The sequence below is a fragment of the Aegilops tauschii genome, chromosome 7 (assembly GCF_002575655.3).
Source record: "Aegilops tauschii subsp. strangulata cultivar AL8/78 chromosome 7, Aet v6.0, whole genome shotgun sequence".
Taxonomy (NCBI): Eukaryota; Viridiplantae; Streptophyta; class Magnoliopsida; order Poales; family Poaceae; genus Aegilops; species Aegilops tauschii.
Genome location: NC_053041.3, coordinates 498,077,247 through 498,104,707, shown reverse-complemented (window position 1 = coordinate 498,104,707; position 27,461 = coordinate 498,077,247). Strand labels below are relative to the sequence as shown.

At 46.6% G+C, this 27,461-nt stretch overlaps 1 protein-coding gene and 1 pseudogene across 1 annotated transcript; both read left to right on the top strand.

Annotated features, from left to right (window-relative positions):
• Positions 1–6,641: 6,641 nt before the first annotated feature.
• LOC109775636 (DNA-binding protein EMBP-1-like) lies at positions 6,642–25,758 on the top strand (annotated as a pseudogene).
• On the top strand, positions 12,038–15,967 carry LOC109775637 (uncharacterized). Its single transcript, XM_073504832.1, has 8 exons — positions 12,038–13,515; positions 13,595–13,750; positions 13,811–13,846; positions 13,970–14,059; positions 14,174–14,205; positions 14,273–14,671; positions 14,790–15,066; positions 15,154–15,967. The coding sequence occupies exons 1-7, from the start codon at positions 13,351–13,353 to the stop codon at positions 14,827–14,829; spliced, it is 918 nt and encodes a 305-aa protein (XP_073360933.1). The 5' UTR covers positions 12,038–13,350; the 3' UTR covers positions 14,830–15,066; positions 15,154–15,967.
• Positions 25,759–27,461: the final 1,703 nt, after the last annotated feature.

The window sequence follows — 27,461 nt, the reverse complement described above, 5'->3', positions numbered from 1 at the left end:
AGTTAATCTTCCAGATAAGATAGTAATTGACAAAGTTCTCTAGTCACTATCACCAAGTTACTAGAACTTCATGATGAACTATAATATGCAAGGGATGACGAAAACAATTCCCAAGCTCTTCGCGGTGCTAAAATCGGCGAAGGTAGAAATCAAGAAAAACATCAAGTGTTGATGGTTGACAAGACCACTAGTTTCAAGAAAAAGGGCAAAGGGAAGAAGGGGAACTTCAAGAAGAACGGCAAGCAAGTTGATGCTCAAGTGAAGAAGCCCAAGTCTGGACCTAAGCCTGGGACTAAGTGCTTCTACTGCAAAGGGACTGGTCACTGGAAGCGGAACTACCCCAAGTATTTGGCGGATAAGAAGGATGGCAAAGTGAACAAGCTATATTTGATATACATGTTATTGATGTGTACTTTACTAGTGTTTATAGCAACCCCTCGGTATTTGATACTGATTCAGTTGCTAAGAGAAGTAACTCGAAACGGGAGTTGCAAAATGAACAGAGACTAGTTAAGGGTGAAGTGACGATGTGTGTTGGAAGTGGTTCCAAGATTGATATGATCATCATCGCACACTACCTATACTTTTGGGATTAGTATTGAACCTAAATAAATGTTATTTCGTGTTTGCGTTAAGCATGAATATGATTTGATCATGTTTATTGCAATACGTTTATTCATTTAAAATCAGAGAATAATTGTTATTCTATTTACATGAAAAAAACCTTCAATGGTCATACACCCAATGAAAATAGTTAGTTGGATCCCGATCGTAGTGATACACATATTCATAATATTGAAGCCAAAAGATGCAAAGTTAATAATGATAGTGCAACTTATTTGTGGCACTGCCGTTTAGGTCATATTGGTGTAAAGCGCATGAAGAAACTCCATGCTGATGGGCTTTTGGAATCACTTGATTATGAATCACTTGATGCTTGCGAACCATGCCTCATGGGCAAGATGACTAAGACTCTGTTCTCCGGAACAATGGAGCAAGCAACAAACTTATTGGAAATAATACATACTGATGTATGCGATCCGATGAGTGTTGAGGCTCGCGGCGGGTATCTTTATTTTCTGCCCTTCACAGATGATTTGAGAAGATATGGGTATATCTACTTAATGAAACATAAGTCTGAAACATTTGAAAAGTTCAAAGAATTTCAGAGTGAAGTGGAAAATCATCGTAACAAGAAAATAAAGTTTCTACGATCTGATCGTGGAGGAGAATATTTGAGTTACAAGTTTGGTCTTCAATTAAAACAATGTGGAATAGTTTTGCAACTCACGCCACCTGGAACACCACGGCGTAATCGTGTGTCCGAACGTCATAACCGTACTTTATTAGATATGGTGTGATTTATGATGTCTCTTACCGATTTACCACTATCGTTTTGGGATTATGCATTTGAGACAGCTGCATTCACGTTAAATTGGGCACCATCTAAATCCGTTGAGATGAGACCTTATGAACTGTCGTTTGGCAAGAAACCCAAGTTGTCGTTTCTTAAAGTTTGGGGTTGCGATGCTTATGTAAAAAAGCTTCAACCTGATAAGCTCGAACCCAAATCGGAGAAATGTGTCTTCATAGGATACCCAAAGGAGACTGTTGGGTACACCTTCTATCATAGATCGGAAGGCAAGACTTTTGTTGCTAAATCTGGATCCTTTCTAGAGAAGGAGTTTCTCTCGAAAGAAGTGAGTGGGAGGAAAGTAGAACTTGATGAGGTAACTGTACCTGCTCCCTTATTGGAAAGTAGTTCATCACAGAAATTTGTTCATGTGACTCCTACACCAATTAGTGAGGAAGCTAATGATGATGATCATGTAACTTCAGATCAAGTTACTACCGAAACTCGTAGGTCAACCAGAGTGAGCTCCGCACCAGAGTGGTACAGTAATCCTGTTCTAGAGGTCATGTTACTTGACCATGACAAACCTACGAACTATGAGGAAGCGATGATGAGCCCAGATTCCGTGAAATGGCTTGAGGCCATGAAATCTGAGATGGGATCCATGTATGAGAACACAGTGTGGACTTTGGTTGACTTGCCCGATGATCGGCAAGCCATAGAAAATAAATGGATCTTCAAGAGGAAGACGGACGCTGATAGTAGTGTTACTATCTACAAAGCTAGACTTGTTGAAAAAGGTTTTGACAAAGTTCAAGGTGTTGACTACGATGAGATTTTCTCACTCGTATTGATGCTTAAAGTCTGTCCGAATCATGTTAGCAAATTGCCACATTTTAAAGAAGAGTTGTATATGTTGCAACCAGAAAGTTTTTGTCGATCCTAAAGGTGCTAACAGAATGTGCAAGCTCCAGCGATCCATCTATGGACTGGTGCAAGCATCTCAGAATTGGAATATATGCTTTGATGAGTTGATCAAAGCATATAGTTTTATACAGACTTGTGGTGAAGCATGTATTTACAAGAAAGTGAGTGGGAGCACTACAGCATTTCTGATAAGTATATGTGAATGACATATTGTTGATCGGAAATAATGTAGAATTTTCTGGAAAGCATAAAGGAGTATTTGAAAGGAGTTTTTCAAAGAAAGACCTCAGTAAAGCTGCTTACATATTGAGCATCAAGATCTATAGAGATAGATCAAGATGCTTGATAAGTTTTTTCAATGAGTACACACCTTGACAAGATTTTGAAGTAGTTCAAAATGGAACAGTCAAAGAAAGAGTTCTTGCCTGTGTTACAAGGTGTGAAGTTGAGTAAGACTCAAAGCCCGACCACGGCAGAAGATAGAGAGAGAATGAAAGTCATTCCCTATGCCTCAGCCATAGGTTCTATAAAGCATGCCATGCTGTGTACCAGACCTATTGTATACCCTACACTGAGTTAGGCAAGGGAGTACAATAGTGATCTAGGAGTAGACCATTGGACAGCGGTCAAAATTATCCTTAGTGGAATAAGGATATGTTTCTCGATTATGGAGGTGACAAAAGGTTCGTCGTAAAGGGTTACGTCGATGCAAGTTTTGACACTGATCCAGATGACTCTAAGTCTCAATCTGGATGCATATTGAAAGTGGGAGCAATTAGCTAGAGTAGCTCCGTGCAGAGCATTGTTGACATAGAAATTTGCAAAAATACATACGGATCTGAATGTGGCGGACCCGTTGACTAAACTTCTCTCACAAGCAAAACATGATCACACCTTAGTACTCTTTGGGTGTTAATCACATAGCGATGTGAACTAGATTATTGACTAGTAAACCCTTTGATTCTTTGGTCACATGGTGATGTGGACTATTGGTGTTAAATCACATGGCGATGTGAACTAGATTATTGATTCTAGTGCAAGTGGGAGACTAAAGGAAATATGCCCTAAAGGCAATAATAAAGTTATTATTTATTTCCTTATTTCATGATAAATGTTTATTATTCATGCTAGAATTGTATTAACTAGAAACTTAGTACATGTGTGAATACATAGACAAACAGAGTGTCACTAGTATGCCTCTACTTGACTAGCTCGTTGATCAAAGATGGTTAAGTTTCCTAGCCATAGACATGAGTTGTCATTTGATAAACGGGATCACATCATTAGGAGAATGATGTGGTTGACTTGACCCATTCCGTTAGCTTAGCACTTGATCGTTTTAGTTTACTGCTATTGCTTTCTTCATGACTTATACATGTTCCTATGACTATGAGTTTATGCAATTCCCGTTTACCGGAGGACCACTTTGTGTGCTACCAAACGTCACAACGTAACTGGGTGATTATAAAGGTGCTCTACAGGTGTCTCCGAAGGTACTTGTTGAGTTGGCGTATTTCGAGATTAGGATTTGTCACTCCGATTGTCGGAGAGGTATCTCTGGGCCCACTCGGTAATACACATCACTATAAGCCTTGCAAGCATTGTAACTAATGAGTTAGTTGCGGGATGATGTATTACGGAACGAGTAAAGAGACTTGCCGGTAACGATATTGAACTAGGTATTGAGATACCGACGATCGAACCTCGGGCAAGTAACATACCGATGACAAAGGGAACAACGTATGTTGTTATGCGGTTCGACCGATAAAGATCTTCATAGAATATGTAGGAGCCAATATGGGCATCCAGGTTCCGCTATTGGTTATTGACCAGAGAGATGTCTCGGTCATGTCTACATAGTTCTCGAACCCGTAGGGTCTGCACGCTTAACGTTCGTTGACGATATAGTATTTATGAGTTATGTATGTTGGTAACCGAATGTTGTTCGGAGTTCCGGATAAGATCACGGACATGACGAGGAACTCCGGAATGGTCCGGAGATAAAGATTGATATATGGGATAATAGTGTTTGGTCTCCTAAAGGGTTCCGGAATTCATCGGAAGGGGTTCCGGATGTTTCCCGAAATGTTTGGGTACGAGAACACTTTATTTGGGCCAAAGGGGAAAGCCCACGAGGCTTTTGGAAAGTGCAAAAGGAAGTTTTGCGGAGACCAGAGGCTAGACGCCAGGAACCCTGGCGTCTAGGGGGTAGACGCCGGGAACCCTGGCGTCTAGCGCTGGAGTCCTTGTAGGACTCTTGCCTTTCGGGCAAAACCGACTTTGAGGAGGCTTTTACTCCAAGTTTCGACCCCAGGGCTCAACATATAAATAGAGGGACAGGGCTAGCACCAAAGACACATCAAGAAACACCAATCCGTGTGCCGGCAACCCCGTCCCCTCTAGTTTATCCTCCGACATAGTTTTCGTAGTGCTTAGGAGAAGCTCTGCGGAGATTGTTCTTCACCAACACCATCACCACGCCGTCGTGCTGCCGAAACTCATCTACTACTTCGCCCCTCTTGCTGGATCAAGAAGGCGAGGACGTCATCGAGCTGAACGTGTGCTGAACGCGGAGGTGCCGTACGTTCGGTACTTGATCGGGACGGATCGTGAAGGTGTACGACTACATCAACCGCGTTGATAAACGCTTCCGCTTACGGTCTACGAGGGTACGTAGACAACACTCTCCCCTCTTGTTGCTATGCATCACCATGATCTTGCGTGTGCGTAGGAATTTTTTTGAAATTACTACGTTCCCCAACAAGAGAGAGAGAGAGAGAGAAGTGTTCTTGAGGATGTTCAAAGTGAATGGTCAAACCTCCCATGGGATAGGTGAGAAGTATATATAGTATCCCTCAATAAGTGGTCGTCGGAGCCATTTGAGTGCAGCAGCCGCCGGACATCCGAGACATACCGGACGTCTGAGGCCACGGCAGACACCGGACATCTGACAGGGACCAGAAGTCCGACGATCTAGCACTGCATAGGAAGTACCGGACGACCGGTGGATACCGGACGTCCGAGGCCTCGGCAGGCACCGGACGACCAACAGGGACCGGAAGTCCGACGATTCAGCTCTATAGAGAAGGTACCGGACGTCCGGTGGATACCGGGAATCGGACGTTTTGGTTCTGTTAAGGAAGTGTCGGACGTCCGGTGGACACCGAAAGTCCGACGTTTTGCCTCTATATAGGAAGTACCGGACGTCCGGTGGATACCGGTCGTCCGACATGTGTCGGTCGTCCGACAGAGACAGGGTTCAGAAGATGAGTGTTTAAAGAAGATCACTTGAGCAAGACTTTCGCGAGACCCCATGTTCCCCTCTTAATAGTGCGGGATCCCTATACTCAAGAACAAACAAGGGCCTAAGCCAGTAGACTTGTTTCTTCATTCTTGAGGAAGATAAGTATTTCCGTAGTCATAATCCACACACACGATCCCGAGGGGACTAAAACCTGAGATATACTTGACAAACTTTGTTAGTCCCCTATGTGTATATTGTCATCAACATCAAAATACGATTAAGGGCATGATTGCACTTTCAGTATCCCACTTCAAGTGACATTCGATCAATAAAACTTAGCCCCCCACCCCCTTTAGGAGGTCTCGACGAGATAGGATATCCCCCGACTCCTAAATGGACTGGCCTAGCTTGGGAGGAACGCTGGATCTCTATCACATTCTTTGGTTTATTACTTTTACTTATATTTCTAAAAACCCCTAAAAAACTTATATTTGTAAAATGGATTTTTTTTCAAAAAAATAAAAAACATTCATCGCACATTCAATTTTGTGTGTGTAAAATGTAAAAAAAAATGTTTGCTCAATTCAAACAAAATGTTGATAGCATTCTAAATTGTTCACTCTTTTCAAAAAATGTTCATGAAAATTTTGGAATTGTTTATACAATTTAATTAAAATGTTCACATAATTCAAAAAAAGTTCCACACCATTAAAAAAAAGTAAGGGGCACTTTAAAAAATGTTCACATGTTTTGAAGAAATGTTCATTTTTTCCTTTTTTGTTTTTTTGCATGGTCCTTTCTTTATTTATTATTTTCTTTTTACCATGTTCATTGTTTATTTTTTATTTCACTAACACATATGTCCGTGTGTTACAACGGGAGAGATATTTTTGTTTACGAGTAGCAACAATAGAGATAATTGTTGTGTCCATAAAAAATGGTATCCACAACGATGGGCGACAAAGTGAGCAGATGGGGTCTTCTCGCCGGTTATGTTTGGCCCGCGAGATCTCTACTCCTAATCGAGCAGTTAGTAGTCTCGCTTTCAGGTTTTTTTGTCCCACCACTTCCGTCCGTCTTTTTTTGCTGTTTTTTTCCGTCCCCTCCCCCACCCCACGCACGCAGCGAAAAAACACCCCGCGAAAAACCGCTCCTATCGATCCGTCGAGGACACACAGCCGCCGTCCTCTCGTGCGATCTGGCTGCCGCCGCCCTCCGATCCGCTCCTCCTCGTTTCCCGAGGATACGCAGCCGCATCCGCCGATGCCGATCCAAGCAGACGCGGCCGTCGTGGATCACGATGGCACCGCCACCACCGGTGCCTCGGATACGTCGCCCGTCGCGGATCAGGATCCCCAGGACGCCGACGCCACCGCGGATCCACTGCCACGCACAGCTCGGGCCCGAGCCGCGATGGGCTCGGCTATGGCCGCTGCCGCGTGCGCCCTTCGTCTCCAGGCTCGGCGAGCCCCGCCGCCAGCCACCCCCAACCCACACGGAGTGGGCCGCCTCGATGCACGCCTACTACGCGGCCGCCGCCTCCGCCGCCGGGCACCCCTACGCCGCGTGGCCGCTGCCGCCGCAGGCCCAGGTACGCGACGCGATCCTCCTCTCCTAGAGCCGCTCCGGAGCCGCAGACCCGCGGCGCGGCGCTGGTGATGGCGTTGCCTCGGTGGTGCCGGGGTATCATCTGTTTCTCTCCGCGATGAAGAGGCAGGAATATTTCTCGCAATCCCCGCCAGCAAAACTTCGGGTCGGGACGTTGTTTGCTTCAGAGTTCAGGTTTGACTGCACACCCTTTCTTTAGAAATGTGGTACGGCACCCTTTCCGAACCGCTACGCCGCCGGCGTGCATGCATGTTCCATCAGCTAGCATTCGAGTTGGGGAACCGGCAATGAGCTCGAAGATGGTGCCGCGGAGGAAAACGACACCGAATGAAGCTGTCTGCAAGGATGATATGCCCAAATCGTGAGGCTACGGTTTGATTAACTTTGATTTGCTGGTTAAGTGCCGCGTTGATTCTGTTCTTTCGGTATAGATAATGCATTCAGTTGGTCAGGTATTTCAGTTTTCCTTCCTCTTTCGCGGCGGGACGCAGCAGCACGGCCTGGTGGCGGCCGGGCCGGGGGCCGCGTATGGCGCGCCGGTGCCGTTCCCCATGTACCACCACCCCGCGGCGGCGTACTACGCACACGCGCACGCCTCCATGGCCGCGGTAAATGCCGAGCTCCCCTCGTTTATATTCTAGCGAAATTGGACCTGACCGTACGTTGTGCGGCTGTGTTGTGAAATTGTCTGCTGCGTTCTGCTCTGTGCAGGGGGTGCCTTACATGGCCGGCGAGTCTGCCTCGGCGGCAAGGAAAGGGAAGAGGGTAGGGAAGACACGGCGTGCCCCTTTCGGCAAGATCAATTCCAGCTCTGGGAGGTACGGCGTGGTTTCTGTGCTTGCATGTGTGCGGCGTGCTCTTGTTTGTCTGTTGGCCGGGTGGGCTGAACTGAAATCAACTATATGGCTTGCACAGCGGCGATGCCGGGAGCCAGGGGTCATCGGAGAAGGGAGTTACGGGCGCCAATCAGAAGGTGCCTCGTTTGGCATTGTCTGAATTATGCTTTTTCTAGCAATCTTTGATTGTTAGTTTTGGTTGATCCACAATTTCACGTATGCTTATGTAATCTGTCCAGGGCTCATCATCATCCGCGAAGAGGAGGAAGTCCGGCGCTACAAATACAGAAGGTGGGTTATCAGTTATCACAAACCATAATTCCTGGATACAAGGTATGATGGGTTAGTTTGGAAAGACAATGACAGGACCAGTTACACTTGGTAAAAAGGAAGAAGTGGACTTGGATTTGTGTCATTGTGTCGGTTCGCATCCTTGTGCGGGCACCATTGCACCCTAAGAGAGTGCTGTAAGGGAGTAGTTTGTCTATGTTGGTAGTATGTGAGAATGACAGTTGGCATTTTCAGGTGAGCCATCTCAGGCTGCCACAGTGCAGAATGTTGTAACCGAGCCGCCATTGGAAGACAAGGAGATGTCTGCATCCAAACTGTTGGTTTTGGCACCTGGGAGGGCGGCACTCACCAGTGCTGCACCAAACTTGAATATTGGGACGGATCCCTTGAGCGCTTCTCCATCCTCCTTAGTACAGGGGGAGGTGAATGCCGCAGCTTCTTCCTAGATTAACGCTTCACTGTCTCAGATGGTATAGTTTTCCTTTATGAATTCTTTTCTTCAAAGGAAGATCTCTGTTTCTTCCAGACCTCCAGCCTCTGCACTGTCATGAATTTTGAGAGCGTGGTAAAATTGGTAATTGTCATGAATGAATAGTAGTTTTCCTCTCATTTTGGAAAATACAAATAGTGCATTTGCTTGCAACTCGGTTTTACTTTAGCCCTATTTTATAAAAATGTGGTGACAAATAGCATGTAAATATTTTTCAGATTGCATCTTATATGATTATAACAACCATACCCTTGAGGCCGTGACGAGCAATCAATCTAACAGTATATATTACCGACGCAACACCTAAGTCAGAAATTTTATTCCTGCGAATACCATTGGTTATTCAATATAAATCTATAGCTACTGGTCGCTCATGACCACCCGGATGTCTGTGTGAGTGAATTTTTGCAATGTTCTGCAAGATTTATCTTTGTTTTTGTAGGATGAACGGGAACTGAAGAGGGAGAGAAGGAAACAATCCAACAGAGAGGTTGCAAGGAGATCAAGATTACGCAAACAGGTACAGTCAGTACTAAAGACGAGCAATCTCAAGTGGGAATGTGGGAAAAAAAATACTTCACAGTGTTTTGTACTCCCTCCGTCTCAAAATTCTTGTCTTAGATTTGTCTAAATACGGATGAATCAAGTCACGTTTTAGTATTAGATACATCCGTATCTAGAGAAATCTAAGACAAGAATTTTGGGACGGAGGGAGTACTTTCCTGCACTTGTTTATTTCCTGGTGAGTGTGTGGCACACTGGCACTAGAAGTAGAGAAATGATAGTTATAAAATTTAGGTTCGACGTTATGGACGTTTGGCTGTTAAGTTAGGTCCGCACAACGATCTCTCCGCATGAGAGTGCTCCAGATAGGTTATGCTGGACATAATGTCTGAAACAATCGCTGCCGGCCTGATGGCCTTGTCATCTTGGAAGCATTTCTCTCGCTTTTATTGTTAAAATAAGATTACCCAGTTTTTGTTGTTTCAGAAATTTAAGCGATGGCTTCATAGGGAAGTATGCAATCACTAAAAGTTTTGGCCAACTGGGATCATCTCAGGCTTCCAGAATTTTAATTAGAATATACTTTCTACTGCTTCTTGAGCAATGCTGCCTAATATACTTGATTTGTTTTAACTGGACTTGATTACAGTAGGGATGTTTAGTCAAGTGTTCCTATGAGCTATTACCTGCATGTTGCTAAAATTATCTTCTCGGGATAATATATCTGACATTCTGAACTCAGCTGAATAGCGAAACATATCCAGTTAGGCAAGTAAGACAACACTGTATCGATTTTCTAGGCCAGCAAATGAATTAACTTAAGACTATTTGATGGTATAAATTAAATTTCACCATTGAAACAATATACTAATAGATCTCGATTTCCTCTTATGCTACCTAGCAAGAATGCGAAGAGCTAGCCCAGAAGGTAAGTGAGCTGACCGCAGCGAACGGCACGCTCAGATCAGAACTCGACCAGCTTAAGGACTGCAAAACCATGGAAACAGAAAATAAACAACTGATGGTGAATGCCACACCCCTCTCTGGCCATGCCCTTGATGGCAAAGTTATTTTCATAACTCAAATTTTTCTGCTGACTGTAACCAGTGGTTTTCTGATTAATGCAGGGTAAAATACTAAGTCATGATGATAAAATGCAGCAGTCAGAGGGCCCTAGCATTGTGACTACCCTGAGCATCCAGGTCGAATCGCCCGAGCCGCATCCAGGTCGAAGCCCGAGACGTAAATTTTATCTTGCCATGAGTTTGTAACAGCCTTGGTCAAATATTATTATTCTTATTCCTCTCTGGTTTTAGACAAGAACAATAGAGAATCTTAATCCTTCTAATGTCACAGTCCCTGTAGTAGAGCACCTGCTGCCTCAAACTTCGGAGAAGATGTGCACGAATGGCTGTTTTGGTCGCAGGTTACTCCAAGAAGAAGTAGCTAGAATGCCCATGTATTGGTGCATACAGATTGGCGATTGGAAGTTTTTTGAAGGTTAGAATTCCAGCATCTCAGCATCTTCATTATCCAATAGATTAGAAAAGGTCATAAGTTTTGACTGTGTGCCCATTTGAAAATGTATAAGTGTGAATAAATTAATTACATAAATGCTGCAATGGTGCATTTGCTTTTAGATTCCTGTTGTTAACATGGTACCAAAAAAGTATGTGTGCATGCATGAAAAAACCTAAGATTTGTGAATCTAGCCATTCAACCATCCTTGAGTGATATATATTTCTCGGTACATTGAAATACAATTGAACAACAAGGAGCTTATATCAGTGGTGTATATGTCGTGGAATAGTCACGGCAGATGTCCTCGTGAAAGGACTTAATCGTGGAGCCATCGCAACTAGGAAGCTTAAAGGGGTTAAAGCGGGACAAATGACACGAGGGTTATACTGGTTCGGTCCCTTACGGTGAAGGTAAAAGCCTACTCCAGTTGAGGTGGAATTACTAGGGTTACGATGACCAGGGAGCGAATCCGTTATGCCTGGCTACCGATTTGATGTTGTCTCCCTTGAACCGCCGCTGGGTCGTCCCTTTATATACAGAGGTTAACGCCCAGCGGCTCTCAGAGTCCCGGCCGGCTCATAAACAGTGTCCGGCTCGGTCTTAACTATTCTTGCCTTACAATACAAGTCATGCTATTACGGTGGTTTATCACTACGGGCCTTAAGTCGCCTATGGGCTTTAGGCCCTTTACTGAACCGCCATCTTCAAGCTTGATATTGGGCTTCATATGATGAACCGCCATAACATAATCCGGCCCCTCCTGGGCGGGTTACGACAGTAGTTATATCCCAACATTAGGCCCCAGATTGATTTGAACTGGTTCATGTCAATCTTCAATACTTTAAGAAAAAACCTTCTGGCTTCTGTCTGTGCAAAAGTTATAACCCGCCGTGACGTCATCTTCTGGATTTTTGGTGACCCGCCATGACGTCATCTGCCATTAATGCACGTTTTGCCCAACGTATCTTAATGGATCCTTATTTTAATAACCATCCCAAAAATCGAGGCATCTCTGTCGTTGGATAATCATGTTTTCGGCCTCGTTTTTCGCGCCCACTTACCAGTCTTCCCTTATAAATAAGCACGACCAGGTCTTTTTCTCATTCTCCCCCTTTCTATCGTCTTCCTCCTCTCGACGCCTCAGAGCCCGAACTCCGCCGCCGTCGTCGACCTTTGCGTCTGCACCAGCCAAGGCCGCTGCATCAACCTGTTTTGACCAGAGAACTGCGACGCACCTCCGCTGTTCAGCAACTCCAGTAAGTATTCCTCTTTTCGAATGTCAGATCTGCATTAGGGTTTCTGCGTTCTTCCGTGTTCTTCGTAGTTCATCACGGTTTCTTCGTAGTTCTTCCACCGCGGTCTCCTTTGATCCAAAAGTGGTATAGATCTCATGCGGTAGTTGTTTTGCGTCCATTTTCAATACTAGCAGATCCCTTTTGCTTGTAAAAAGACCTCATTAGAGCTCACGAACTCATTTGTACCAGTTTTTAGGTCTAGAATATTTTCTTTTCTGAACGACCGTTTGATCCAAAATAACAGCCGCAACCTGTGAAACCTGTTTGTGCGATACTTAGGCAAAAACTGTATCCGTTAGCCATGGCGGCTCTTATCGCCGGCTTAAAGAGGCAATGCTCAATGAATAATCCTGATCACTCATAGTGGATTTAAATAACTTAATTGCTTATGATGCCCATGGTGGCTTAAACAATCTGACACAATTAGCCATATATCATTAGGCCCCTTCATAAGCCGCCATCTTGAATATGAATTGAAATATTTTCTCTGGCTTAAATTTGAGCCGGAAATTTTTACTTTGTCATAGGCTTCCATCTTCATAATGCCACCCAAGGCTCCCAAAGCACCCGTCATATGCAACTGGGTTAGATCCACCGTCACTGATAGCATCTTAAACGATTTTGTGAAGACTGGTCATCTGCCGAAGAAAGAGATCATGTCTTATCGTGCTCCTGACCTGTTAGAAGAAAAGCCTCAACCCAAGGATGGGGAAGTTGTCATTTTTACTGACCACATGAACCGGGGCTTTGCTCCACCTGGCTCAAAATTTTTCAGAGACGTCTTGCACTTTTTTGACCTGCGACCTCAAGACATCGGACCCAATTCCGTGTCAAACATCTGCAATTTCCAAGTATTCTGTGAGGTGTACCTTGGAGAAGAACCCAGCTTACTACTCTTTAGAGAGTTAATTTATCTGAACCGTCAAAACTAATGTGCCCACAGGCCCAGCTTGGAGCTTGGCGGAATCTCAATCCAGCGACGTAGAGACTGTCTCTTCCCTTATGCCGAGCGGCCGAGCCACCCTAAAGATTGGAACCAGACATGGTTCTACTGTCAAGACACTTCTCCGGCTAATGAGAACCCTTTGCCCGGCTTTCGCGCCCTGCGCCTGGAGTCAACTCACCCCTTACCAGATAAATTATCTCCGGCTGAACGTCAAACACTTGCCCCCACCATAAACAAGATCAAAGCTCTTCTGGGGAACGGCCTAAACGGCATTGACTTGGTCCGGGTTTGGATTGCCTGGCGGGTGATTCCTTTGAGCCGCCGTTCCGGCTTGATGTGTGATTACACAGGCCAGAAAAATGATCCTCTACGGCACAGTCCTGACGACTTACCTGAGGATGTTGTTGATGACATGACCAAGTCTCTTCTGAACGAGAGCCTGGCAGATTGCGGGAAAGCGGGCTTAAGTCCTTTCTGCAAGGCTAACCCGGCTCCAGCGGTAAACCATTAACTTGAGCATCTTACTTTCCACTTTAATAATTTTATCTTTACTTAAAAACTCTTGCTATATTTTACAGGCTGATGATAAATTCTGGAAGGTCAAGTATGACCATGAGGCTGCAAAGAAAGCCAGAAAGGCCAAGAAAGCCGCCAGGAAAGCCGCTTCCCGTAAGAAGGGGAACAAACCTAGCGCCTCGGATATGTTTCATCTGGACGATATCTCCGAGTCAGAGGTAACTCTTGACTCTTTAGGCTCCTTCTTTAACCATCTTATTGACACTGATTATCAACAGGAGGATACAGGAGCAAGTCATGCAGTAATTGAAGAGGTAACTATAATTTCCTCCGACTCCGAGCCTTTGCCGAGACAGAAAGTCCGAAGGGTAACCCGGAAAGTAAGATTTTCACATCCTTTAGCTTATCAAGATCCTCAATTTCTTTTGAAGCGATAGATTCACGAGAGTCGGAGGCAGACCCGGACCAGTAAAGATGCGGACCTCTCCTCCGGCTTACCCGATGTAACCAGGAAACGCCGGACTGAGGTTATCTCCAATTTATATTCTTTGTACCCTTTGGCGGGTTTTACTCGTCAACCACTCAATTCTTCTGACTCAAATTACTAGGGAACTTAACCTTCCTCCGGCGAATCAATGCAGTCCAGCATGCCGGCTTTCAAAACCGCTCCAGGGTAATGATAATCTATTTATCTTGTGCTGATCTTACTCATGCTTTCGTACTAACCCTTTAATTTTCAGTGTACAAGTAAAGCCCAGCAAGAGGACGAAGAGAAGTAAGCCGGCCGAAGAGCCAATCTTTGCTGAACCGGAGCTCAGAACGGCTGCTCCTGATACTTCCGCTTATGAGCCGCCCCCTGAACCAGCCCATGATACTCCAACTCTCACCACTGATCCGTCCGTCGAACAAGCTATGGAAGGTTCTGAGAACCCAGAGAACCCTAGCCTGGCCAAGGCGGATGACCCGGACGTCAAAATCATCCGGACTGACTTCGTTGAACCGGGGAGACCCACCGCGCTGGAAGTGCTCCGCCAAAGAACTTCTGGAACGCCGCAAAACCCGGCTGGATGTGTCAAGTACCAAGTGCCAAGTACCTTTGCCTGCAAAGTGCTTGGGACTTATTTCCATGAACCGCCACTGTAAATAGAGTTCTTCAGCATACATTAGCCCCCAAGTGCCAAGTATCTTTGCTTGCAAAGTGCTTGGGACTTAATGTTGCATTATGACAACCCTAACTGTAACCCGGAATTTATACAGGCCGCTATCAATCAATTTGAATCGGAGATCTCTGAGCTGAAGACTCGCCTGAAAACTCAAGAGAGTGAGACCCAAAAGGCCAATTCCAAGTTTGAATTTAGTGTATCCGAATAAGAAAAACTAAAAAAGAAGTTTGAAGCCGAGAGAAAAGCTTGGGCTGATGAAAAGGTTGTTTTGCTCCACCGGGCTGAACAAGCGGAGGCCACTCTTGCAGAAACAACCGTCGAGTTATCCGGCTTAAAACGCCATGTATCTCAGATGGTCTCAGCAATCTTTGGTAAGTTACTCTATAAGTGTTAGCTAGCTTAAATCTTTTTCAACAAGCATCTCAATTGTCATCAGCTCACCTGACCTTGTAATGCAGGCCCCAGGAGTTCCAATCTCAACCAAAACATGCTGACAAAGCTGAAGGCCGTTTATACCCTGGCGGAACAACTCTACACCGGGTCACAACGTGCCTTAGCCGTCGTGGCTCTGTCAAATGAAGTTCCCACTCGTCTGGCGGATGTGCTAAGGCGGCTTGCCGTGCTACCTCAACGATTCCAGGAATTGAGACGAGCTTCTGCAAGAGCCGGAGCCATAGCCGCTTTAAGCCGGGCCAAGGCGTGGCTACCGGAGCTAGACCCGGCCGACATCGCCCTTGGGTATTCCAGTTTGAAGGAGGACGGCACCCCCTTTGACCAGAAGGATTTCGCCGCTTGCGTGAAGGACATACGCCCTGTGGCCACTTTGATCGGTAATGACACGGATCTTACCAAATACCAACCAGGTTATGACGCCGAGAATCAGAGAATTCCAACACCACGTTATGAAGCAATCAGCCTGATCCCTCCCACTCGTAAGCATACCTTCGCCCCTGACGTTGATCCGGCCGGGTTAATTGATGATGAAGCTGAATTTGAAGCCTTGAGTGGCATTGACTGGAAATCATCAACCTTCCAGGACAGGGAAATAGACGGAGGAGCGGAAAGGGATGAACCGGAAGCTTCAGCCCAACAACACCTTTGATCCCTCAGGCGGCTCATATTTATGTCTTGATAAAAAACAATGCTTCATTATTTGGACTCGGGGAGTCATGTAATAGAGTAGGAAAACACTTATTTTTGTCGTGCCATCGCGCACTTGTGTGGCGCTCAACACTGTTTAAGCCGCCATCTTATATTCCCCCGTTTTATGCTGATCCTCTTCTTTTCTTACGTTTAAAGAGCTGCCTTTAACTGTCCTGTGATCCTTCGATTACACTTCCGGTTTATGTGACCCGAACAATGAGGGTGAGAACCCAACTCTGTAATACGATGTTTCTTATATGCGATCATCTTTATTGATCAAGGTTAAGCCGGTGGAATAGGAACCACCCTTGAACACTTTAGACATGATCAAAAGAACTTCCAGTAAAATCCAAAAACTTGTTTGCAAAAAGAGACTTCAAAAATTTGGAGGCTTCTGATTCGAATACGACCAGAAAACCGTCCCAAAGGGGTTAAGCTAAGATTCGAATACGATCATATAGCCCCTAGTGGCTTTGGCGTTGCCGATCAAGAGGGTACCGACAGCTATGTCCTCTTTGGTTCGAATACGACCTATGTTTGAAAGGAAGCCCCAAAATGACCTGGAGAGTTGTTTAACGACGCTGATTCGAATACGATCCACGTCGGTTCCCAAAGGGGGTTGAGCTATGATTCAAATATGACCAAGAAACTCCCCAGTGAGCTCGGCAGTGTGCCGATCAAAAGGGTATCGACAGCTATGTTCTCTTTGGTTTGAATACGACCTATGTTTGAACAGGAAGCCCCCCTAGTGATCATAATATTTAACGGCCAGATTCGAATACGGTCGTAAGCCGGATCAGCCCCCAAGTGATCATGTGATATCATAATGAAAATAACAATGACACATTTACCTTTGAGGGGAAAAAAGGACAGAGGTCCTGCTTTATTATTTATCATAATATATACATTGTCACGGAAGTATGTACATTATGAGAGCCGGTGGCTCAAGTGTAATAAGGCCGAAGATGAGCGATATTCCACGGCCGGCGGGTCTCCTCCTCCGATTTATGTGAATCTTTGTGTTCTCGAACATCGATGAGGTAGTATGACCCGTTGTGCAAGTTCTTGCTGACCACAAAGGGCCCTTCCCAAGGTGGGGATAACTTGTGTGCATCTGTTTGATCCTGGATGAGCCGGAGCACCAAGTCACCTTCCTGAAAGGTTCTGGACTTAACCCGGCGGCTGTGATAGCGGCGCAGGTCTTGTTGGTAAATCGCCGAGCGAGCTGCTGCTACGTCACGATGTTCGTCCAACAAGTCAAGAGCATCCTGACGCGCTTGTTCATTGTCCGCCTCAACATAAGCCGTCACACGAGGCGAGTCATGACGGATGTCGCTAGGGAGAACCGCCTCGGCTCCGTAAACCATGAAGAAAGGCGTATAACCTGTAGACCTATTAGGAGTAGTATTGATGCTCCATATCACAGAGGGTAATTCCTCCACCCAACAACCCGGCGTCCGCTGCAAAGGGACCAAAAGCCGGGGCTTGATGCCTTTCAAGATTTCCTGATTGGCTCTCTCAGCTTGACCATTGGACTGGGGTGAGCCACTGATGAAACATCAAGCCGAATATGCTCTCGTTGACAAAATTCTTCCATGGCGCCTTTAGACAGATTGGTACCATTGTCAGTTATAATGCTGTGTGGAAAACCAAAGCGAAATATCACCTTTTTCATGAACTGAACCGCCGTGGCTGCATCACACTTACTAACTGGCTCTGCCTCAACCCACTTTGTGAACTTGTCAACCGCCACCAAGAGATGGGTCTTCTTATCCTTGGACCTTTTTAAAGGTCCAACCATATCAAGCCCCCAGACTGCAAACGGCCAAGTGATTGGAATCATCCTCAACTCTTGAGCCGGCACGTGAGCACGTCTTGAGAACTTCTGACAACCGTCACATTTACTGACTAAGTCCTCTGCATCAGCATGAGCCGTCAGCCAATAAAAACCGTGACGAAAAGCTTTGGCCACAAGGGATTTTGAGCCGGCATGATGGCCACAATCCCCCTCGTGAATCTCACGTAAAATTTCTTGACCTTCCTTAGGGGAAACACAACGCTGAAAAGCTCCAGTGACACTGCAATGATGCAACTCGCCATTGGCAATTATCATTGACTTAGACCGTCGGGTTATTTGTCTGGCCAAAGTTTCATCCTCAGACAATTCTCCCCGGGTCATGTAAGCCAAGTATGGCACTATTCAATCTGGGATGACGTGAAGAGCCGCCACCAACTGTGCTTCTGGGTCAGGAACAACCAAGTCTTCCTCTGTAGGTAACTTGACAGAAGGGTTATGCAGAATATCTAAGAAAGTATTAGGCGGCACCGGCTTTCGCTGAGAGCCCAGCCGGCTTAAGGCATCAGCCGCCTCGTTCTTTCTGCGGTCAATGTGCTCCACTTGGTAACCCTGAAAATGCCCGGCAATGGCATCAACTTCACGGCGATAAGCTGCCATGAGGGGGTCCTTGGAGTCCCACTTGCCTGATACTTGTTGAGCCACCAAATCTGAGTCACCAAAGCACCTTACCCGGCTTAAGCTCATCTCCTTAGCCATTCGAAGACCATGGAGCAAGGCCTCGTACTCAGCTGCATTGTTAGTACAGGGAAACATCAACCGTAACACATATCGAAATTTGTCACCTCGAGGGGAAGCTAACACGACTCCAACCCCCGAGCCCTCCAATTGCCTGGACCCGTCGAAGTGAATGGTCCAGTATGTGTTATCCGGTTTCTCTTCAGGCATCTGCAGCTCTGTCCAATCGTTGATGGAATCTACCAATGCTTGAGATTTGATAGCAGTACGTGGCACATACTTTAGACCATGAGGCCCAAGTTCAATGGCCCACTTAGCGACTCTTCCTGTGGCTTCTCTGTTTTGGATGATATCTCCTAAAGGAGCAGAACTAACCACAGTGATAGGGTGGCCCTGGAAATATTGCTTAAACTTCCGGCTTGCCATGAATACCCCATAAACAAGTTTCTGCCAATGTGGATACCGTTGCTTGGACTCAATAAGTACTTCGCTGATGTAGTAAACCGGCCGCTGAACCGGATGTTCCTTACCCGCCTCCTTGCGCTCCACCACGATGGCCACACTAACGACTCGTGTGTTAGCGGATACATACAATAATAAGGGCTCCTTATCAACAGGAGCGGCAAGAACCGGCGGTTCAGCTAACTGTCTTTTCAAATCCTCAAAGGCGGCATTGGCAGCATCACTGCAGACAAAGTCATCTGTTTTCTTCATCATCTGATACAGCGGTATGGCCTTTTCGCCCAACCGGCTTATAAACCGACTTAAAGCAGCGATCCGACCCGTCAGACGCTGGACGTCATTTATACACACCGACTTAGCCAGAGAGGTGATTGCCTTGATCTTTTCCGCGTTAGCTTCAATGCCTCTATGAGAAACCAGAAAACCCAAGAGCTTGCCTGCAGGAACACCAAAAACACATTTGGCCGGGTTAAGCATCATCTTGTAGACCCGAATATTACCAAAGGTCTCCCTCAGATCGTCTATCAAGGTCTCCTCTCTGGATTTTACCACAATATCATCCACATGCATGAACGTTGCGCCCAATCTGATTATGAAGACAATTCTGCACGCACCGCTGGTAAGTCGCCTGGGCGCTCTTGAGCCCAAAAGGTATAGACACATAACAGAAGGCTCCAAAAGGAGTAATGAACGCCGTCTTCTCTTGGTCCTTAACTGCCATTTTGATCTGATGGTAACCAGAGTAAGCATCCAAAAAACTCAAACGCTCACAACCCGCCGTAGCATCAATAATTTGATCAATACGAGGGAGAGCAAAAGGATCAGCCGGGCAAGCCTTGTTTAAATCCGTATAATCCACACACATACGCCAAGTGCCGTTCTTCTTGAGCACGAGCACCGGGTTAGCTAGCCATTCTGGATGAAAGACTTCGACAATGAACCCGGCCGCCAAGAGCTGGGCTACTTCCTCACCAATGGCTTTCCGCCTCTCCTTGTTAAACCACCGGAGAAATTGCTTGACTGGCTTAAATTTTGGATCAATATTAAGAGTGTGCTCAGCGAGTTCTCTCGGTACACCCGGCATGTCAGAAGGTTTCCATGCAAAGATGTCCCGGTTCTCACGGATGAACTCGATGAGCGCGCTTTCCTATTTAGGATCCAGATTAGCACTGATGCTGAACTGCTTAGATGAGTCGCCTGGAACAAAGTCAATAAGCTTAGTCTCATCAGCCGACTTAAATTTCATTACCGGCTCATGCTCCATGGTCGGCTTTTTCAAAGACGTCATGTCTGCCGGGTCAACATTATCCTTGTAAAACTTTAATTCCTCCGTCGCACAAACAGATTCGGCGTAAGCAGCGTCACCTTCCTCGCACTCCAAAGCTATCTTTCGGCTGCCATGAACCGTAATGGTCCCGTTGTGACCTGGCATCTTGAGCTGCAAATATACGTAACACGGCCGTGCCATGAATTTGGCGTAAGCCGGCCGCCCAAATAAAGCATGGTACGGGCTTCTGATCTTGACCACCTCAAAAGTCAGTTTTTCCGCCCTGTAGTTGTACTCGTCTCCAAAGGCTACTTCCAGCTCGATCTTACCAACTGGATACGCCGACTTACCGGGCACCACGCCATGGAAAACAGTATTGGACTGGTTGAGGCTTTTATCAGTTAATCCCATACGACGGAAGGTCTCGTAATAGAGATGTTGATGCTACTACATCCGTCCATGAGTACCTTAGTGAATTTATACCCACCAACCTGAGGAGCCACCACCAAGGCCAGGTGACCCGGATTATCAAACCGGGGAGGGTGATCTTCCCTACTCCATACAATCGGCTGCTCAGACCATCGCAAGTAACGTGGAACTACCGGCTCAACAGCGTTCACAGTCCTCTTATGAAGCTTCTGGTCTCGCTTGCACAAACTAGTAGTAAACACATGATACTGTCCACTATTGAGCTGCTTTGGATGGGTCTGGTATCCCCCCTGCTGCTGCTGCTGATTACCCTGGCCAGATTGCTGGTTAAAACCACCTTGATTACCTTGAGAATTCTGAAAATTGGAATTTGAACCACCGCCCGGGCCATGAAAGCCGCCGCCACCTGAGCCGCCGCTCTGCCCATTGTTACCGTCGAACATGTTGGAATTCTTGAAAGCTTTCATGATCGCGCAGTCTTTCCATAGATGAGTGACCGGCTTCTCCCTAGAGCCATGCCTTGGACAGGGCTCATTTAACAATTGCTCAAGCGTCGGGCCTGACCCGCCAGACCGGGGAGGTGGTCTCCCCTTACGTCGGTGATTGTTACCCTGCGCGTTGGTGTTAGCCACAAACTCCATACTATCATCAGCCTTACGTTTATTACCTCCTTGACTCGCCGGGTTATGCTGAGGGCCCTTGCCGTTGCCATTCTTCTTTCCCTTCCATGTCTTTTCATCATCAGACGCGGGATCCTTGGTACTATCAGAGTCGGCGTACTTGACCAGAGCCGCCATCAGCGTACCCATATCGTCGCAATCGCGCTTGAGCCTCCCGAGCTTCATCTTCAGGGGCGCAAAACGACAATTTTGCTCCAACATTAAGACTGCAGAGCCGGCATCCATCTTATCAGACGAATGTATTATTTCCTTGACCCGGCGTACCCAATGGGTTGTAGACTCGCCTTCTTGCTGCTTGCAGCTAGTCAAATCCACGATTGACATAGATTGCTTACATGTATCTTTGAAGTTTTGGATGAACCGGGCTTTCAGCTCTGCCCATGACCCGATGGAATTAGGTGGCAGTCCCTTCAACCAAGTGCGGGCAGTCCCATCCAACATCATGGTGAAGTATTTGGCCATCGCCGCTTCACTGACCTCCAGCAACTCCATAGCCATCTCGTAGCTTTCAATCCATGCTCCGGGCTGTAAATCAGCCGTGTAATTAGGTACCTTCCTAGGTCCTTTGAAATCTTTGGGCAGACGTTCATTACGGAGAGCCGGCACCAGACAAGGGACACCTCCGGTCCTCGTAGCTATGCCTGCCTCGATAGAAGCCGTCGGGTAAACCGGAGAGGGCTGGTAAGCTGTCAGCTGAGCCGCCTGCTCAGCCTCTTGACGTGCTCTGTCTTGATCTACCGCGTTAAAGCCTCCATGATGCGCCGGGGCATGCCCACCTGGCAAGTCACGGCACCGGACGTTGCTTGAACCGGCCGTCGAAACCATGTGTCTGCTATAACTCGGGCTCCGGTTTGGACGAGGGGTTGAATGAATCCTGTCCCGGCTATATGAATATGCCTCCTGTTGTGCCAAAGCCGTCTGAAGAAGTTATCTGACCCTGCGGGTTTCGACTGCCGTTGGAGAATCGCCCTCGACCGGGAGAGCCGCCAGTCGTGCCGCTGCAACGATCATGTTTTCCAATGGATTAGAATAATGACCCAGTGGTATTGGTACGTATCGAGGTGGGGCAGTATTCACACGGGGAGGCCCCATCACTTGCGGCTGAACCAGCGTTCCAACCCCGGGTGCCGTGATTTCTGGCGGGTTACTAGGCCCTGCACCGGGCGTGTTGAAGAGGTCGAGGATCATAAACCGGAGGGAGCCGAGATTGAGCCTTCTGATGCCTCCTTCTCATGACCCCATTGGATGCATTCTGATCCATTGTGAGCCGGAAAGACTGCGCCTGAATCAGCTGAGTCTGGGCGTCCAGAGCCGCCCGTTCTGCAGCCATCCTGATTCCTTCCGCTGCCAGATCTTCCTTGGCCTGTGCTATATCCAGCTTTAACTGTGCCACTTCTGCATCATGTTGAGCTTGATCCGCTGGGACGACCGTGGCGGTTAACAGGGCAGTCATCTTATCCGTGAGATCCATCAGCACCTGAGCCGGCGAGTGCACAGGGCCTCCTGCCCTAGCGGCGGAGTTTTGAACAGGTTGCGTCCCGGCCATGAAGATTCCAACCCGGCTTGGCGGCTCAAAAGGGTCCGGAATACTGTCGCCATCGGAACAACCCCCGAGCCTGCCGTCTTGAAGTTGATACAACGAGTCCGTCTCACCTTTGGACGATTCACCATCAGAGCAGATGGTCGTCTCATCGCCAGATCTAGATCCTTCAGAGAGTCCTCCGTGGATGCATCCCACGAAAGCACGCTTCAAGGCAGGCAGAGTCCGGGCGGGTCTCGCACACTGAGCCGTCTCGACGAGGTCGGTGCAGATGTCCGGCTCAGGGCCCGGCTCGCCGATCTTGCCAATGAAAACGTGGATTCCGCCGAAGGGGACCCGGTACCCGTACTCGATTGAGCCGACGTCGGGGCCCCAACCTGCGTCGTTGATGTAGAGCTTGCCGCAACGACTCTTGGTCATCCGGCCCACAGTGTATCCCTTGAGCCCTTCGAAGCTGCCCTTCAAGAACTCAAATCCACCGTGCGCTGGCCCCATGATGGGCGCCAACTGTCGTGGAATAGTCACGGCAGATGTCCTCGTGAAAGGACTTAATCGTGGAGCCATCGCAACTAGGAAGCTTAAAGGGGTTAAAGCGGGACAAAGGACACGAGGGTTATACTGGTTTGGCCCCTTACGGTGAAGGTAAAAGCCTACTCCAGTTGAGGTGGAATTACTAGGGTTTCGATGACCAGGGAGCGAATCCGCTATGCCTGGCTACCGATTTGATGTTATCTCCCTTGAACCACCGCTGGGTCGTCCCTTTATATACAGAGGTTAACGCCCACCGGCTCTTAGAGTCCCAGCCGGCTCATAAACAGTGTCTGGCTCGGTCTCTTAACTATTCTTGCCTTACAATACAAGTCATGCCATTACGACGGTTTATCACTACGGGCCTTAAGTCGCCTATGGGCTTTAGGCCCTTTACTGAACCGCCATCTTCAAGCTTGATATTGGGCTTCATATGATGAATCGCCATAACGTAACCCGGCCCCTCCTGGGCGGGTTACGCCAGTAGTTATATCCCCAACAGTATACGCTCCAAAATTGTGGTATCTACCTTCCCCAAATAACATAAAAATTAAGGTTGGGGGTTTTATGGTGTGGCCGCAAGCCCTTTCTCTCCATTGTGTCGCTCTCTAGGGGTGGCTTGGGCGGAAACACTAACTGTCGTCACACACCGCCCCTCTCCCTCCTCCCCCATCGCCGCCATCGGTGGGCAGAGCCCATTGGCGGCTGGTGGCGGCGGGATCTGGTTCGCGCACGCTCGCGTTGGTTGGGAGTGACCCTCACGGTGGTGTGGGTCGTGGAGCTGCTCTTGACGGAATTTGGAGTTGGTGTAACGGTACACGGCGGGGATTCGCAGCGGAGAGGAGGTGCGCGGCTGGGGCTCGTGAAAGGAGAACATCTTGGCGCGGTGGCTCCTCCTGGAGGCGACTGCGCGGGACAAGGCGGCAACATCGCGGCTAGGCCGTGGCAGCGTGGTGGAGCTCGGCCAGGAGTTGTTGTGCTTGTGGCGACCGAGCACACCACGGTTCCTGGCGCCTCCGTCGTGGTGCACCCTCTAGGTCCTGTGGTCGTGGGTGATGGAGGCGGAGGCGTGGGCTGGATGGTCCCGATCTGGGTCGCATGGCCATGGCACAGGCATCTGCTTGGAGTGGCCTGACGGCTGCGGTGTGCGGTTCTGACGCCCCTTGGTCAGGCATGGAGTGAGCTCGGTATGCTCTAAGCCGTGGGGATCCTGGTAGATGGGTTATGTGCTTTTGCCTGTGCGGGTCTTGGATGGACCATGACATCTCGATTACGGTGGCGAAGTGTTGCGGTGGTGGCAGAGTGGTCAACTTGGACGGTGTGGCCCCAATCCGGCGGCGGCGGAGTGGTCAACTTGACCAAGTTGCAATAAAATCATGATATTTCTCCTATTCAATTAATTTGCTCCTACACATCCCATGGTGTATGCATGTCTAGAAAGTAAGGATTTTTTTTCATAATTTCATCAAACTCACTATTGAAAATAACAGTGAATTGAATTTGGAGACGGAGGGAGAGACACCCCATGTTGATTATGAGAGAGAGGGGTTGAGGTAGAGAGAGAAACTTACTGTGGTGCTAAAGGGTGTCGGTTGGTCTATAAGAGGGTGGAGCACGGGTCGCAGGAACTTATATTTAACTAGCCAAGTAGAAGGGGAGTCTTAGTTTCTTTTACAATTTAGAAATGGTTGTTAGTTTATTCCTTCTCATTAAATGGTTTGTTTGTTCCTTTTTACCAATCATCTACCATGGAATGTTATATATAAGTTTTTGTTTTTAGTCCAAAGCAATATTTCCTCCCACGTTTATTAGACATATGCATACATGGTTGCGCATCGGAGGTTGGTGCAGTATTAAAACCGGTTGATCATTCCTTTTTATGGATGAATTTTAGAATTTTTATTTTGAAAGCAGTTTTACAACATGCGGTGTATTTTCAGACTAAAACGTTGAATTGTAGGGGTAATCGACTCATCTGCTGATATGATTGGGAGGTGGCATGAACAAAGTAAAGCGGAAGAAAGCGAGCTTGGACGATGGGTGGCGGCACCAACCTGCAATTGTTTTGTGTCGGTCAAAGCAGGGGAGGTGTTAGGCACGAACCAATCAACTAGGGCTTCTTGCTTTGACTCTCTTGCCGAGCTAGGAAAAGTTAACTCTTGCAATGCAATGATCAAGCTTTTAAGAAATTCTTGCATACATGTCTTTCAGTACTATTTTTTCATGGTTCATCTGTCTATGTCATTTTCATGATGTAGTGATTTTATAAATAGTTACTTATTAGTTGTAACCATTGTTGTCAGATCAAGTTGGAAGCTTAATCTTCAGCAATGTCTGTTGTAGCTTTACTGTGATAGTAGAGAATAGGACAATGTGATATTGTCATCTACATGGTGAATGTTGCCACTAATATCTCTTTCGGTGTTGTCCAAATTCAAACTTCAGTTTGGAGGTAATGTGCTTGTGCACTGATATGACTTACATTTCAATACGAGCACTTTGGTTTTCAACTCTCAACTAGAGTTGCTCATCTTTCGTAATGCCGGTAGAGTGTAGATGCACAAAATCCATTGGATATTTATGGATGTGAGATCTTACATACATCCTTTTGTATTCATCTTAGTGTCAATTTTACTCCCTCCGTTCCTAAATATAAGTCTTTGGAAAGATTCCACTATGGACCACATACGGAGCAAAATGAGTGAATCTATACTCTAAAATGCATCTAGATTCATCCGTATGTGGTTAATAGTGAAATCTCTACAAAGACTTATATTTAGGAACAGAGGGAGTACTTGTTATTGAACAAATTACGATATAGGCAGGAATAAGTATCAGAACTAATGCCATGGCGCCCATGTCAAGTCTAGCACTGGATTAAAAAATTTACCATGTGAAGTCATTTTTGTTTGCTGTATGGAGTATAACCAATTATTTGTGTGCTCCAGAGGATGGAGTAAATGAGCCATGATGAAGTTCAAAAAGTTATCTTAGCCCCTGTAAAGGTTAATTTTTCTCTAATGTTTAGGCTTCCAGGATACTATAGTATAGTAACACTGAGTAAATTAAGCTGGTCCACAGTTGAGGGAGAGGGGAGGGGGTGTGAGAGTGAGGGTGAGAAAGAGAGAAATAGCGAGGGTGGGAGAGAGAAGTGGACGGAGAGAGAGAGAGATGGAGGGTGATAGACAAAGTGGGGGAGCGAGAGATAGATATATAGGGTGTGAACAAGAGTACTCCCTCCTTCCATATATATAGGGCTTAATGCGTTTTTTGAGGTTAATTTTGACCAAATGTTAAAGCAATAATATATGACATGCAACTTACACAAAGCATACCATCAATGTCGTACGCGAAAGGAGATTTCAATGATATAATTTTCACATTATGCATGTCATGTACTATTAATCTTGTCAATAGTCAAAGGCGGCCTTGAAAAAAACATTAGGCCCTATATAGATGGAAGGAGGGAGTATGTAAGGATAGAGTGGCACTGACATATTACAATGAGAGGGAGGAGACATAGAGAGAGCTTTAGTATGAAATATAGCACAAGTGCACCGTTACGTGTTTGAAATTCAAATTGTGTGTTCATGGAGGTGGAAAATATTTTGTAGGAGGATATGAAACACTTTCGACGAAAATTAGCTGTCATTTTGTTCGATTGAGAGCTGAATAAGCTAAAAGGAGGTCCCATATACCATCAACCTGATGATGAAGAAACTTTAGCTAATTGTGATCTCGAGATCCTGGAGAATCCACCTGACGTAGTCAGAGACAAACGTCCTGCCCCAATCACTATCATGCCCATGGACCAACGTGAATTACTTGCCAGCCTATGCAACTACATCATGTCGATCGATGATGCCGGGTGTTTGGAGTAAGTATCATGTATCAATACTTAATTGGTTATATACATTATTATTCTGAAATAGCATCAATTTTTAGGAAGGAATGGGTCCGGAGCTCGACACCCCATCCAATGAGCTCAAGTCTTAAGAAACTCCAGTGCATACTTAACATGGAGCAGCCTATGGACAATGATTGCTTCAACACCGCTGTGCGTATACTGGCATGTGACGAGGGAGTATTGTTCACAGACCCTCCTATACACTACATGGATCTAAGATTTTGTGTAAGTTATCGTAACTCTTCATTCTATGTGGCATTAGTATCAACATGTTGAA